General features: G+C 56.3%; 2 protein-coding genes across 3 annotated transcripts in view; one reads left to right on the top strand and one right to left on the bottom strand.

The window, feature by feature from the left end:
• The window catches only part of LOC133343072 (alpha-1,3-mannosyl-glycoprotein 4-beta-N-acetylglucosaminyltransferase A-like), a 50,091-nt gene extending 48,859 nt beyond the window's left edge, over positions 1 to 1,232 (bottom strand). Inside the window, exon 1 of one of the 2 annotated variants that reach the window (XM_061552550.1) lies at positions 1,055 to 1,232. The gene's annotated coding sequence lies outside the window, so the exon portion shown is untranslated. Of the gene's footprint in view, positions 1 to 1,050 lie in introns of both variants that reach the window. The other variant, XM_061552551.1, reaches the window with a different exon arrangement.
• A 43-nt stretch (positions 1,233 to 1,275) lies between these two features.
• On the top strand, positions 1,276 to 7,346 carry LOC133343077 (fibroblast growth factor 1-like). The gene is made up of 3 exons (XM_061552556.1): positions 1,276 to 2,121; positions 4,117 to 4,220; positions 5,343 to 7,346. Exons 1-3 carry the CDS (start codon positions 1,956 to 1,958, stop codon positions 5,529 to 5,531), a joined length of 459 nt encoding a protein of 152 aa, XP_061408540.1. The 5' UTR covers positions 1,276 to 1,955; the 3' UTR covers positions 5,532 to 7,346.
• The last annotated feature ends 8,277 nt before the right edge of the window (positions 7,347 to 15,623 follow it).

Below are 15,623 nucleotides of genomic sequence, written 5' to 3'. Positions count from 1 at the left end.
TGTTGGTAGTGTGTTGGTGGTGGTAGTGTCTTGTTGGTAGTGTGGGTGTTGGTAGTGTGGGTGTTGGTAGTGTGGGTGTTGGTAGTGTGGGTGTTGGTAGTGTGTTGTTGGTGGGAGTGTGGGTGTTGGTAGTGTCTTGTTGGTGGTAGTGTGGGTGGTGGTAGTGTGTTGTTGGTGGTAGTGTGGGTGTTGGTAGTGTGGGTGTTGGTAGTGTGGGTGTTGGTAGTGTGGGTGTTGGTAGTGTGTTGTTGGTAGTGTGGGGGTTGGTAGTGTGGGTGTTGGTAGTGTGTTGTTGGTAGTGTGGGTGTTGGTAGTGTGTTGTTGGTAGTGTGGGGGTTGGTAGTGTGTTGTTGGTAGTGTGGGTGTTGGTAGTGTGTTGTTGGTAGTGTGGGTGTTGGTAGTGTTGTTGGTGGTAGTGTGGGTGTTGGTAGTGTGTTGTTGGTGGTAGTGTGCGTGGTGGTAGTGTGGGTGTTGGTAGTGTGCGTGTTGGTAGTGTGCGTGTTGGTAGTGTGCGTGTTGGTAGTGTGCGTGTTGGTAGTGTGCGTGTTGGTAGTGTGCGTGTTGGTAGTGTGCGTGTTGGTAGTGTGCGTGTTGGTAGTGTGCGTGTTGGTAGTGTGCGTGTTGGTAGTGTGCGTGTTGGTAGTGTTGCTGTGCAGTGTGTGCGAGTGGCGTGTGGGTGTGTGCAGTATAATGGAGAGCGGTGGCGCATCGGTCAGCACACTTTGTGCTCCGAACCCGGCGATCCGGTTTCCATTCCCGGACACGGTCAATACCAGTGACGATTATCTGAACTTGTTCTGCGACTCCCTTATATCGAGTCAACATTAAATTAGTACCTAGTGCGATGTGTAAACATCAGCACTGGGGAGACAAAGGCGGCCGGGCGGGGTGCTGCCACTCACCCCCTCTTGTGCCTTACAGGCTTTCTTGTGTGCTAGTTAACAGCACTTGTCCAATTGCCTGTTTGCCGTCTATCCGGGGGACCTTTGTCTTTGTGTCCGCGTGTGCGTGTTGTTTGTGAATGTTTACATTTGGACAGAGGGTACTCACGCACTCGCTCGGCCCTCTCTAGAGTTGGGAGCAGCCTCTGAACCCGGAGTTGGCTGAGATCCAGAGAGTTGGACGGAGGGAAGAGGATGGGGAGGAGGAGAATGGAGGTAGGGGCCGAGGAGGATGAGGAGGAGGTGGGAGGGAGCTATGAGGATTTGGAGGAGGATGGAGATGAAGGAGGAGGGAGTGAGGAGGATGGAGAGGGGGTGTGGAGGAGGAGGAGGAGCGCACGGGCCCGTGACGCGTCCTCAGCGCGCGCGTCACGGGCCCGCCCCGTGGCGCCGTCCTTGCCGCGCGTTCCTGACGCCCGTCCCTCCTTGCCCTCTCCGAGCCTCCGAGGCGTGCGCTGAGGCTGGACACGGAGGAGGCTCGAAGTGAGCGAGGCGTTGCCACTGCGCCTGGGGAATGCGGTGGGCGACCTCGCGAGTGATTTCCCTCTGAGTCGGGGCCGCGATTAAAAGGGCGACGCGGGCGACCGTCTGTCCCTTGCTTCTTAGCCACCTCAATTCACCCCCCTGCGTGCGAAGTCGCGAACGGAGCGCGACCCAGGAGTCGCGAACGACTCGAGGCGGCAGCAAGAGCAGCAGGGTCAGCAGCTGCAAGGAGCGTAGTCTGCAGCAGCAGCAGCAGGTGTGGTCAGCACCATCAGCAGTATAATCAGCAGCAGTGATAGCAGCAGCAGCAGCAGAAAGCAACATAAATCATCAACAAGCAGCAGCATAATCATTCACAGAATCAGCAGGGTTCATCCCATTAACAGTAACATCCGTTGCAGAATAATCATCAGCAGCAGCATAACGAGCAGCAAATATCAGTCATCGTAGCAACATCATCACCACTCGGAGCAGCAACACCACCCTCGGCACCAGTATCATCATCATCAGGAGCGGAGGGCGCGTCCCGGGATGGAGGTGGGCCACATCGGCACGCTGCCCGTGGCCCCCGCGGGGCCCGTGTTCCCCGGCAGCTTCAAGGAGCCGCGGCGCCTCTACTGCCGCAGCGCGGGCCACCACCTCCAGATCCTGGGGGACGGCACCGTGAGTGGCACCCAGGACGAGGACGATCCCCACGGTACTGCGCGGCGTGCCACTGACACACGGGCAGCGTGTGCGAGTGGAGCAGAGTGTCTGTGACTGTCACGCAGTGTGTCACTCATGGGACGTGTGACGGGGAGAGTGGGCCAGTTGCAGAGTCTGTGTCAGTGTGTCACTCATGGGACGTGTGACGGGGAGAGTGGGTCAGTTGCAGAGTCTGTGTCAGTGTGTCACTCATGGGACGTGTGACGGGGAGAGTGGGCCAGTTGCAGAGTCTGTGTTAGTGTGTCACTCATGGGACGTGTGACGGGGAGAGTGGGTCAGTTGCAGAGTCTGTGTCAGTGTGTCACCGAGAGAGGGTGCCACTGACACATTGTGTGCCGGTCTTCGTGTTGCACTGGAGCTATGCACGTTTACATCCAAATTGAAAACTCATGTCGTTAAAACTATTTTGGTGTTAAATTTCGTGTCCTTCCCTCGCACCTCCGATTAGCACGGTTGGCTACGTACGGTGCAAAAGAGTTCAACATACAAACGTGTTAGTGTGCCATAGTTATATAGTCTCAGTGATATAGTGTGTGTCGGTCAATGTGTCAGTGTCAATCACGAGTGTCAGTGTGTAAGTCAGAGGGCGTCAGTCCGAATGTGGGCCGTTTGCGACCCTGGTGCGGCCGGGTACGGGTACGGGTAGGCCGTGAGTCACTGGTGAGTAACTGTTTGTCACTCATTTCCCAACGTCTTGTCTCTTCTCACAATTCAAGTTCCTAGAATTAACCCACCCGCGCCGGCAACATGGCTTCATCCCAGAGGTCGCAATCGGGTACCCGATACCCGTACCCTATCCGTACCCGGTCGGGTACGGGTAGGGTACGGGTACGGCCGGGTACGGGTACCCGTGTGCGACCCTGGTGCGGCCGGGTACGGGTACGGGTAAGGAATCAAAACCCGTTTGCGACCTCTGCAGCTGCACGAGTGACCACAGCACATTTGATGAGTACACGTGTGACATGAGTGAGTACACGTGTGACATGAGTACACGTGTGACATGAGTACAGTGATATATCTGCCTACGCTTCTTCTGCTGCTGCTACTGATGATGATGATGCTGCAGATGCAGCTGCTGATGATGCTGCTGCTGATGCTGCTGCTGATGCAGCTGCTGCTGATGATGCTGCTGCTGCTGCTGCTGATGATGATGATGCTGCTGCTGCTGCTGCTGCTGATGATGATGCTGATGATGCTGCTGCTGCTGCAAGCGGTGCAGGAGGTGAAGCGTGAAGCGAGGCCCGGGTCCAATTTCACGGCGATGATTCGTGAGATGGGTGGATGATGATAATAGTGGATGATGATAATAGTGTATAGTGATAGTCGTTGATGATAGTAGTGAATGGTGGTGATAATAGTAGTGGATGATGATAGTTTACGATGTTGTTGACAGTGGATAATGACGGTGGTGGTGTGTAGATTGTAGTTGGTGATTGTTATGGTGTTTGTGGTGGTGGTGGTAGTACCTGGTGCGGTGTGTAACATTGCCACTCGGGAGACAAAGGCGGCCGGGCGTGGTGCTGACGACCGACCCCCTCGGGTGCCGTTCCGGCCTTTATTGGTGTTGCCCCAACAGTCTGTTAACGGATAGTGATGGTGGTGGCTGTGGTGGTTGTTATGGTGGTGGTTGTCGTGGGGGGGGGGGGGGTCAGAATCAGAATCTTTATTTATCCGGGAGAAATCCGATAAGCTATGAAGCTTTTTTTCACAGCTGTCCAGTAGGGGAGGGTCATAAAGTTACAACAACAAACAGCGCCAATACGTGGTGGTGGCGGTAGCGATGGTGGTGGTGGTAGTGGTGGTCGCGTAGTTGTTCCACGCGCCGTGGTCATGAATCACCGTGGGCTGGAATGCTGCTTTGGGAATTCCCGAAATTCCCCAACTCGCCCCCTGGTGCGCCGTGCCAGTCCTGTTCGGTGATCGCTGGCAGCACTTGCCCCCACGGTCTGTGAGACCGCACGGTGGACCTTTGTCTGTGTCTGTGCAGCCGTGCTGCAGCTGCAGGCGGTGCGCCGCGGGGTGGTGACGATCCGCGGGCTCCGCGCCGAGAGGTTCCTCGCCATGAGCACGGAGGGACACCTGTACGGGGCGGTGAGGCTCAAACACTCAGCTGACCACTTCCTCGGCTCACCACTCACCACTCCACTCAGCTCACCACTCCACTCAGCTCACCACTCCACTCAGCTCACCACTCAGCTCACCACTCCACTCAGCTCTCCACTCACCACTCCACTCAGCTCACCACTCCACTCAGCTCACCACTCCACTCACCACTCCACTCAGCTCACCACTCGGCTCACCACTCCACTCATCTCACCACTTCCTCGGCTCACCACTCCACTCAGCTCACCACTCACCACTCCACTCAGCTCACCACTCGGCTCACCACTTCCTCGGCTCACCACTCCACTCAGCTCACCACTCCACTCACCACTCCACTCAGCTCACCACTCGGCTCACCACTCCACTCATCTCACCACTCCACTCAGCTCACCACTTCCTCGGCTCACCACTCCACTCAGCTCACCACTCCACTCACCACTCCACTCAGCTCACCACTCGGCTCACCACTCCACTCATCTCACCACTCCACTCAGCTCACCACTTCCTCGGCTCACCACTCCACTCAGCTCACCACTCAGCTCACCACTCCACTCAGCTCACCACTTCCTCGGCTCACCACTCCACTCAGCTCACCACTTCCTCGGCTCACCACTCCACTCAGTTCACCACTCAGCTCACCACTCCACTCAGCTCACCACTCAGCTCACCACTCCACTCAGCTCACCACTTCCTCGGCTCACCACTCCACTCAGCTCACCACTCAGCTCACCACTCCACTCAGCTCACCACTCCACTCAGCTCACCACTTCCTCGGCTCACCACTCCACTCAGCTCACCACCTACTCGGCTCACCACTCAGCTCACCACTCGCTCGGCTCACCATTCATCACACCACCCGCTCGGCTCACCTACCACTCAGTTCACTGCTTTCTGAGATCACCACTCACTTCACCACTCACCACACCACCGTATTCCTCGCTCGCCCTGCTATTCCTGGCAGCGTGGGAAGGGAGTCTACGGGTGGAGGGGGGACAGAGTGGAATGGAGGGGCGTCTGTAGGGGGATGGTGGAGGGTGTCTGCCTCACCCGGGCACTGTGCACGAGGGATCCACGCCTCTTCACGCCCCCCCCCTCCTCTCTCCTCTTCAGGAGGCCATAAATGACGAGTGCTACTTCATCGAGACGCTGGAGGAGAACTTCTACAGCACGTACTGCTCTGAGAAGTACGCCGAGTGGCGCTGGTACGTGGGCATCAAGCGCAGCGGCCGCGCCAAGCCGGGCCCGAAGACGGCCCGCGGGCAGAAGGCCGTGCACTTCCTGCCTAGGCCCGTGAAGTGAAAGGCCCTGCCCCCCCCCCGCCCTTCCTGTCACCCGGCCCGGTGCGAGTGGGAGGCCAGGCAGCCGGCAGGCCATCGCCACTCACGCAACACCCCCGCCCCTGCGTCCCCAGCTGCCGACCGCAGAACTGGGCACGTGGATGTCGCCAAATTTGGGTCTGACAGAGGGCCCCTTAGCAACGCCCCTACCACAAGGACCTCCTGCAAAATAGGGTATTGCGGCCCCTGTGTGGGGGGCGGGGGGGGGGGTTGTGAAGGTCTCCTGAACCCCTGAACCGCACGGCTGCCGCCCTCCCGCCGGTGCCTGCGACGCGGTCGCTATGATTCGGTTGCGCGACCAATCGGCTCGACTCGCGACCCATCTCAGTTGCGCGACCAGTCGGCTCGACTCGCGACCCGTCTCGGTTGCGCGACCATTCGGCTCGACTCGCGACCCGTCTCGGTTGCGCGACCGGTTGCCGCTCGCGCTGGAGGCGGACTCGGCCGCCGGGTGGCAGCAACCCGCCCGGTGAGCCGCGGCGCCGCGGCACGACGGGCGCCACGAACCCCCGACGCGTTCAGCCCTCGCGCGACAACCGGCTAGGGCATCGACAGAGCGGCACCCCAAGCCTGCGATCGACGCCGCTGATTAACTCCGGCCCACTCACCGGCGGCCAGTCGCCTCCTTATTGCTCTACTGTCGCTACTACTACTACTACCATGGTTACTGTTCCCGTGAATTTCACTCATTTAGATTCCTCCACCCGTGTTGAGGACTCGGTTGACCAGACACACAGACTGTGTCATCTCAGCCATCTCACTGCGTTCAACCACCACACTGCAGGTCACAACAAGGCACTCCACACTCTCTCTGGTGGCCACGTGGTGCGTGCCGGTACACTGCATTGTCAATCGTCGAATTCTTCGTTCGGAAGCTCACGGTGACCCTGATGGTTACGCGCAGTGGTCCATCGGACTCACCCACCCTCCCACTCACCTACTCACCCACCCACTCAACTACTCACCCACACACTAAGCTACTCACCCACCCACTCACCTACTTACCCACACACTAAGCTACTCACCCAACCTCTCACGCACCTACTCAGCAGTCCATCGGCCTGGAACTCACTGCCGTTGCGCCATGTTTGAGACTCTTCACAGACATTTCACCAGTTCAGTTAGAAGATGCAACACAGAACTGTGTCATAGAGCTTGCAATGTGTACATAGTGTGCACTCGTGATAATCTAGATTATAAGAGTTGCGCGTTTATAAATGTACTTACTTAGTCACCCACCCACTCACCCATCCTCCCACCCACTCACCCATCCTCCCACCCACTCACCCATCCTCCCACCCACTCACCCATCCTCCCACCCACTCACCCATCCTCCCACCCACTTACCACCTTCCACACTGCTGCAGTGGAATTCCCTCTCTCACCATCATCATCGAAGTCATCTCTTTTCCATCAGCTCTATCAATAACCTTGCTCAATTCAGGAAGCGTGTTAAACTCTTGTATATTACATCATTTATAGTGCTGCTTGCTGCTGTCCGCTTGAGCAGCGGATCGACCATGTCTGTTTTAATATTTTGTCTAACCCAAAAAAAATCTGTATTTTAGATGACCATATCTGATGGTGACGTTCCCACAGGGGACGCATTGAGTGCCTGCGAGCGGGTGACGCGACGTCGTTCGGCTGTGGGGAACATGCTTCGCGGGTAGAAGTAACTTATTATTATTAATATTATTGTTGTTGTTGTAACGGAGGCATTCACCGTGATGTGTACATCCGCGCGTTCTGATGTAGGGTGAATACATAGTCGCCAAGCCCTGAACGAGTCTCTGTGTGTCTGTGCGGGAAGGGGTGGTCCGAACCTGGGCAACATCAGTGTAGAATCATTGAATCGGTACTGGGCCTACCTTAAGTCTACTCAGCCTTAAATGAGTACCTGTTGTGGTATCTAAACATCAACACTGGCGAGAGAAAGGTGGGCAGGCATGGTGTTGGCCACTGACCCTCTCGTGAGCCGTGTCGGCCTTGATAGGTTCTCACACCACTTGCCCCAAAAGTCTGCTAAGGCTATCGGGAGATCTTTTTTCTTGTCTGTGGTGGTGGGCGTCCACCTAGGACCCCATTAAAACCCACAACAGCCTGGTCTCGGCTCACTGATAACAGTTGAAAGTGTCAATTTCATCATCCCTCCCTCCTCCTGATAGCGATGGAAAATGGGTGAGGTTCAGGACTGTGGTTCATGCAGCTGCGTTGGCTGCTTTGAGTATGCAGCCCAGACCTCTACAAAAACACTGGCTAAAGGAGGAGGTGTTCCGGCGAGAGGAGAGAAAGCAACAGGTCCACTCATACCGCCTACTACAACATCGGAGAATGAGGAGGCTTACCACAGCCTTCGCTTGGAGGTTTGGAGAGCTGTGTGGCACTGCCAGGATGAGTAGCAGTCGCGGATTGCGTCTGCTGCAGCCGAGGTGTAAGGAATTTCAACAGGACCTACATTTCTGCTTTATTGTCCAAGTCAAGGCTTCTTTGTGCTTTCGGGGTCTCTGACCCTCTGCTCACAATCAGTAAGGACCTTTAGGATGGTGGGGTGCGACAGGGATGTCCTGAGGCCCCTACACTACGTAACACATCTTACCCCGTAGTTCGCGAAGTTTCCCATGGATGTTTTGGTGCAATTTCCATCTGGTGCAGATACAATGGGAGGCTCATTGATGTCCAGGTGCGGTCAAGGGATAGCTCCCTATTTGTCAACGATGTTATGAATGCTTGATCTGGTAAATATTAATATCATTAGTGGAGAAGTTACTTATGACTCAATTCAGTCGAGTGACATTTCCATCAGCTGCATAATGCTGTGTGGAAGCTACCTCGCCTGTCGTTGCACACGAAGCGTCGGGTTGTCTCGGCCACAGTGATGCCTTCCCTTCTGCATGCTTGAAAGAATATCTGCGCCGATTTAAAACATCCTTGAAATATCTGGTTACAGTCCCATCGGTGAGATACTCTGGCAGGCAAGGTTGCGCTGGCTGGGTCATGTAGCCCACATGCCCAGCCACTGCCTGGCCGGATAGATCGGGCTAAGCGGGAAGAGCACGGGATAAATAATAGATGGACTGACGCGGTACAGGAGGATGTGGAGCTGAGTGGACTTGCCAATGACCGGTACTTGCGGTTTCAACATCGTCCTCTATGGAAGAGGCTCGTGAAGGACGCTGCTACTGGGCAGTTGGAGAGAGTGGATGGCAGAGGAGCGACGCTCACAACAACGAGTGGAACGCCGGGCAGATAAAACGCAGCAAGGTTGCACAGTGGGGAGCACAGGTGGTGCATCTGCCAGTCATCTCAGTCAGTCGACCCGTGGCACCTGGGTCTGTCCCGTGACCTGCCAGAAAGCCTTCCACACTTCATGTGGCCTCAAGGTACACCTGGCCTGGCACGAGCGCTGTGGTGACATTACCGGCACTTAGTGGCGAATATCCGGAGTGTCTGTGTGTGTTGAAAGCGATGAGAGTAGGAGCAGAGAGTGCGCGAGGAGAGATAGGAGAGGGTACGAGTCGAGGACGTGAACTCTCCGAGGCTCTCCCTCTCTGCGGATGAACTCTCGCGCCGCTTGACATGGAGCCACGAAGAAGCACGACGCGCCGCGACATTCCTCACCCTCCCCCCCCCGCCCCCCGCTCCCCCAGGTAAAGCGACACCTGTGTGTGAGTGTGGGCGAGCCAGGTGGCGTGGGGGGGATTCTCAGGGTCAGAACAAAACAAAACACGTGGCCTGGGGGGGGGGGGCTCGGGTGTCGCTTTCTCCTGCGCGGAGTCGCTTCGAGTTCCCGGGAAGGATATATGTGTGTGCACGTGTGTGTGTGTGTGCACGTGTGTGTGTGTGCACGTGTGTGTGTGCACGTGTGTGTGTGTGTGTGCACGTGTGTGTGTGTGCACGTGTGTGTGTGTGTGTGCACGTGTGTGTGTGTGTGTGCACGTGTGTGGGGAGCGGTAGTGTAGCGGTTAGCGCGCTGCGCTATGAACCTGGCGACCCGGGTTCGATTCCCGCTCACGGCTAACACCAGTGACGATTATCTGAACCGGTCCTGGGCCTCCCCTAGGTCGACTCAGCCTTAAATGAGTACCTGGTGCGGTGTGTAAACATCGCCACTAGGGAGACAAAGGCGGTCGGGCGTGGTGCTGGCCACCCACCCCCTCGTGTACCGTTCCGGCCTTCATAGGTGCTCGCTAACAGCACTTGCCCCTACAGTCTGTTCAGGCTATACGGGGGATCTTTGTCTTTGTGTGTGTGTGTGCACGTGTGTGTGTGTGTGCACGTGTGTGTGTGCACGTGTGTGTATGGACGTGTGTGCACGTGCGTGTGTGCCCGCGCGCATGTGCGTATTTATATGTTTACTTTTATACGTGCATGTTTATGTTTCGTATGTACACTTCACGTGCACCTATCCTGGCACAAGCGCCATGGTGGTGACATCACGGTTACCCAGTGGCGAACGACGGTTGTTGCTGTGCGTGCATCTGGAGTCGAAGGAGCTGAATCCATTTGTATATTTGGCTCTAAGGAGTAAAACGCTCCACCCGTGGAGGGGGAGGGCTGGCGGGTGGGGATTGGGGGAAGGGGGGGTAAGAGGAGCCCCCCCCCCTCCCCACGCTCTGGGTCCCGGCTCCTGGCGACTCCTCACGGCTCACGGGGCCACGGAGCGGGGCTCCCTGGACCTGTTCCAGGCGTCCAGATGGAAGACGGGGCGTGGGGTGGGGGCGGGGAGGCGTGAGGGGAGGGGCTGTGGGACTCTTCGTGCATTCACGGCTCACGGCGCTCAGCCTTTCATCCGCAGTAAAACACAAACACATGGAGAACAAAGCCTGCGTTGTCAGGAGGAGGAGAGGGGGGGATGAGGAAGGGGGGGCTGGACAAGCAGTTCCCATGGAGACGATTGGAGTGAGGGACCTGTGGGTGGAGGGGTGAGTGGGAGTGAGGGGGGGGGGCGAGGGGGATTCAGGCTCCTGGGATGAGCTCCCTGCTGCCCCCCCGGGCTGCCCCCCCCCGGGCTGCCCCCCCCGGGCTGCCCCCCCCCGGGCTGCCCCCCCCCGGGCTGCCCCCCCCCCCGGGCTGCCCCCCGTGGTCTCTCCGTTCCGAGGGCGCGAGGAGGAGGAGCCGTGAGTCGCCCCGACTCGAGGACTGACGAGACTCGCTCAGGTCGCTGTGTTTACTCACCATGGGTCTTGTCTGATTCGTTTTAGAAACACATTTTTCTTCTGGAAAGTTAATTTAATGTTGATTTGTATTCGTGCATTGTTTTATATCTCTTCGCTAGCGCAGTTGTTTTTACCCTCATTTCTATTTGTTTAATTGCTGCGCTCTATTTGAATAGATTTGCTTTTGTCGATGTAGTGACCCCACTGACTCTTGTGAAGGAGACTTCTTCGCCTGCTTTGTCGAGTTCTCACCCTCGGTGACAGCAGCAGCTTGACGTGAGACGTCTCCAGAACCCACACCATTGGAACTGAACCCGAAGCGAACCCCTCCCCGCGGGCCTTCTGTGCAATCACTTGTGCGCAGTGGTGCCGGCTTAAGGTCGAGACATCAACGTGGGTGTCTGTGATCGCCCGCCATCGCCTTCCTGCGCTACCCCTGTGCGAGGAAGCGGTTGCGCGAGAGAGACAAACACGGCCTCGTCTCGCGGAACCGGGTGCTCGCAGCGAGGCGCCGTCGATGACTCAAGCGAGACCCCCAAATCGCAGGGCCCGACTCGGGCGAGCTGCCGGGGGGCCCCCACACCTGGCCCTGTCCTCCTGCCAGGACATCAGCTCGTCAGCGGTAACGACGAGGGCGATGCCAACGTGTAGCGCACCGTAGCCGCTCGCTCCCGAACAGAGAGAGAGAGAACCCCTTTGCGCGCTATGGGGACACACGGCGTCCCATACAGGCGGAGCAGCTGGAGTCCCGACTTTGCCGCACTGCCTTCTCGACGCGCGCGTCTGCGCGATCCACCAACCCTGGCTGCTTCCACGGTGCTGGATTGCAGGCTGCCACGTGCGCCACCACATCCATCGGTGATGGTGCCTTGGCAGCGGTGCATAAGCACAAATAAAACATTCACAACGAAGAAGGACCACATCGATCTGTTATGACAGCACTTGCCCCAATGCTATGTTAAAGGGTATACGGGAGATGTGCGTTTGTGTGGGTGCGTATACAGGTGACCCCCGACTGGTCGACTTGCGACCCCCGCCTTTACGACCTTCCTTTTCGTGAGACCCCCGCAGCAGCGACCAAAACTTGTGTCTACGAGCGTCTCGCGACTGCTCCTGACGCCGAGTCGACGAGCGTGCGCGTGCTATGCGCGTGCTATGCGTACACTCGTCGCTAGATGGCACTTCTGCCGTATGCGTGCGTACAGTCCATAGCCCGCCAGTGTGCAGCTGTGCCTAGGGAAAACCCATCTCGATCTCAACGCTCTTCACTTCTTTGTAAAGTTTCTTCAAATTTGAAAAAAAATCGCATTTCGCTACGTCTGAGAAGAGGAAATGTGATGTGCTTGTAGAAACATACGTAAGGATCTACATATGTAAGTTTGTTTTTACTTAATACATGTTATTAAAGAATAGTCTTGGTTCTTTCGGTAAAGTCACGTAAATAGAAAACAAAAAATAAAAGCAAAAAAAACCCTACGACGTTTCGATCGCAACACAAGCGGTCTTCATCAGACCGCTTGTGTTGCGATCGAAACGTCGTCTGTTTTTTTATTTGAGATATTTTGTTATTAAAGGTTATGTTACGTTATAATACATAATTATTAGGGTTATTTTCATTTGTTTTCGTGGTCAATTTTGTTGTTTTTTATGGTCCGTAATGGGTTTCCAGGAACGGAACCCCAATGTATAACATTGCGCCTATGGGAAATAAGGATTCGATTTACCACAGCTCCACTTACAACCGTCGTCTCGGAACCAATGAGGTTGTCGGTGCGGGGCTCGCCTGTCTGTCGTTGTGTGTTTGCTGTGAATGCGTCAACCCACTCCATGCGAAAAAAACGCTTGCAAGTGACATGTGTCTATCTCAAGTATTTTCTACGTTAAAAAAAAAACAAGCTTACCACAACAATATATGTGGGCGACACGGGGGGCCTTTGTCTTTTTATGGTAAATGTTTATTACGATGAACTTCGTCTGTATGTCTGTGAGTCAGTGAGTGAGTCACGGAGCTGACTGGAGTACTCATCAACGTACAGAGTCAGCCAGGAATTCTCTGACCGGAGCACACCGAGGACTTTTTATGTCGATGATGAGCTGTGCACCACCGATGACGAGCTTTGCAAATCACAATGGAAAATGTTACCCGTGATAATTTTTCGAGGTTTCAGAAATGGAATAACGTGTTCCCCATTCCTCTGGTATTTGAGTTGGGAATCATCTTCATCGGCTATTGTCAATCAACTGCTGGATTAGGGCCTCACCAAGCCATCTTCATCCCTCACGGTCCAGTGCTGCTACCATCCACCCCATCGCTGCATCACGACGTGAATAGCCACCTCGCATACCCACACTTTACCCCACCACATGCGGTGCAGTGGGGGCCTCATCTGGCTTTTTGACAACACAAAGACGATCAGGAAGTCATCATGGCCACAGCCATTGAGGCCACCTCCACCGCCAGAACCACGCCTCGCCAGCGCCTTCTACCCTCCACCAGACGCCCCAGCTGCTGCTGCCGCTGCCGCCGCCGTTGCCGCTGCTGCTATGTGTGGTGCGCGTCGCGATCCGAGTGGAGGACACGGTCCGGCCATTGTCATCACGGGCCCCACAGGCGGCCTCGCCGTTGCTGCTGAGATAAGATGCACTCCCGAGAAGGTCGTGTGGCCGATTGTAAGTGTAAAACAATATACTGTGCTGTCTGTATATGGAGGGAGAGATATGTGAAGGATGCGTAATGCCCGCGCATGAGTGTTGTCAATGAGGGATGAGCCTCTTGGAGCAGCGCGAGGAAGCGGAGCCGGGGGACCGGAGCGCAGTTGCTCCGCTCGGCCGCCAAGTGGCAGCCCCGGACCACGCTTCCGACTCGCTCACGAAGGTCAAAGGGGCTTCTTGGGGAATGGACGAAAGCTGGGATGGGTGCTATCCAGCTGTCCCTCCACCCACAACATACATGTAATCACAATTCTACACGTCTCATCAGCCACACGGCCTTCCTTATGGGAGTGCATCATTTCAGCAGCATGTGTTCAACACGAGCAAAACTCGGTGACGGTTTCGACTTTTAGTGTCTCATCAGCAGAGTCAGGCTCGCAGTGTTTCCCGTGTTTACAGTCGCGAGCGCCGCCTGCCGCCTCCGCCCGCCTCCACGGGGCGCGATCCAGAGATGAACTCAAGGCGACGCTGCCGCTCTGAAACGAGAACCACACTCGCGCACCACACTCCACGCCAGCCAAACACTCCACGCCAGCCAAACACTCGGCGTAAACACTCGCGGTTTCCCTGGGACGCGGGGCAGGAAATGATCTCACAACAACATCAACAGCAGCAGCAGCAACAGCTGCAGCAGCAACAACAACAGCAGCAGCAACAGCAGCACGAGGCTCGCGGTGGCGGCGGCGCGCTCCGACCACCGAGATCCGCGTCAAATACTCGGCCCCTGGAGGCCGGGGGGGGGGGTGAGGGGGGTCCCTGTTTGATCTCCGGAAACGTCGGGGCTACGCGCAGCACCCCCGATGGAGTTCTCTGGGCGGTGGGTGGTGACCTGGCCCCAGCGCCGCCTCGTTGCAGAGTTCGCGATTCGAATTCGGCAGGCCGCCCTGGATAATACTGCCGTGTGGCATTAACCGTAAAAAACACTAGGGCGCCGTTTGCTGCGCTCGCTCACATCGTGTGCCAGCGTCATGGTACAAACTTGAGAAGTTACACCGCGAACAATTTGGATTACGTAGCAGCACCCTAGGAACGGCGCGAATGGCACTCGCAATAAATCACCGTTCTCTATCGCGCCGCGGGAGTGGAGATGTGGGATTTATGAGATGAATATTTCACCTGGAAACCCGCTTGAGATGGAACCCACACATACACACACATACATAGCAAGCGCGTACGATGCGTGTACGCACGACAATTACTGAATCAGGGGGTTTGTTCGTCAGGCAGGGAGTCAGCGAGGCACAGTCGCCGCCCTTGGTCGTGCCGCGAGCTGATGTCCTCTGCGCTCCGTGTGTGGCCTCTGCCGCTCGCATCTCCTCTCAACTCCCCCCTCTCCCCACCAACCCCAGCCTCGCCTCTACCCCCCCCCTCACCCCCAGGCCTGTGTCCTCCACGCCGCTCCCCGGTGTCAGCTACAGCTCTGCGGGTTCGGCACATGCTGACCCCGCGCCACGGTCTCTACAGCGGTGGAAATTCCACCTTCATATGGCGGGGCGAGATTGTCCATGGGATAACCATTGTTGACCCCCTCCGACGAAGTGGTATTCGGTTTATCGGCCCGTGTTTGCAACTGGAACGTTGCGAGTCCTGGTTGGGGGTTGCTTCAACAGTGGTTGTACTGTGAAGAGAATCGCCCGTCGCCATAGGAATGTGGAATTTCCACCACTGAGTAGCAATGCATTCACTCCCTTCCACGTGGACATAGTAAACGTTGTGAAATAACTTAGCCGACAAGTGACCTCCATCACTTTGCTATCCCTCCGTGTACACAGCCTTCTGAAAATGCATAACTGCAGCAGCATTGGTTCAGCACAAGCAACACTCTGGACCGGTTTTGACACTCAGTATCTCATCAGCAGTGAGTGTGGCTTGAATCAATGCTGGTGAACTGCCAGATGCTTCTAGGCAAGGGCCCCTCTCTCAGTTAGACACTGGACCAACTCAACACTCCAAGATACACAATCGCAAAGTCATCATAACGCATCGTCGTGGAGAATCTAAATAACAAACTAACTTGGCGGACAGTTGCGCCTCCTGATCCGCTCCCTGACATCCGACAGAGCGCCCTGGGGGCGGTGGGGGGTGGGGAAAGTGGAGCAACAGGTGTGTGTGTGTGTGGGGGGGGTATGCACGTGCACGTTTATGGGTGTATGGCCCTGATGCAATCCGATACTATTCCCTCCACG

This window comes from Lethenteron reissneri, chromosome 16 (assembly GCF_015708825.2).
Source record: "Lethenteron reissneri isolate LAM-NWPU_2019-01 chromosome 16, ASM1570882v1, whole genome shotgun sequence".
In the NCBI taxonomy this organism is placed as follows: Eukaryota; Metazoa; Chordata; class Hyperoartia; order Petromyzontiformes; family Petromyzontidae; genus Lethenteron; species Lethenteron reissneri.
This window is presented reverse-complemented; position numbering and strand designations above follow the sequence as displayed.

Bases quoted from the DNA above. Each gene is read 5' to 3' on its own strand.
- LOC133343077 (XM_061552556.1), top strand. From the start codon at position 1,956: ATGGAGGTGGGCCACATCGGCACGCTGCCCGTGGCCCCCGCGGGGCCC. The intron at 2,122-4,116 runs GTACTGCGCGGC...GTGTCTGTGCAG, and splicing joins GGACGAGGACGATCCCCACG to CCGTGCTGCAGCTGCAGGCG. The intron at 4,221-5,342 runs GTGAGGCTCAAA...TCTCCTCTTCAG, and splicing joins AGGGACACCTGTACGGGGCG to GAGGCCATAAATGACGAGTG.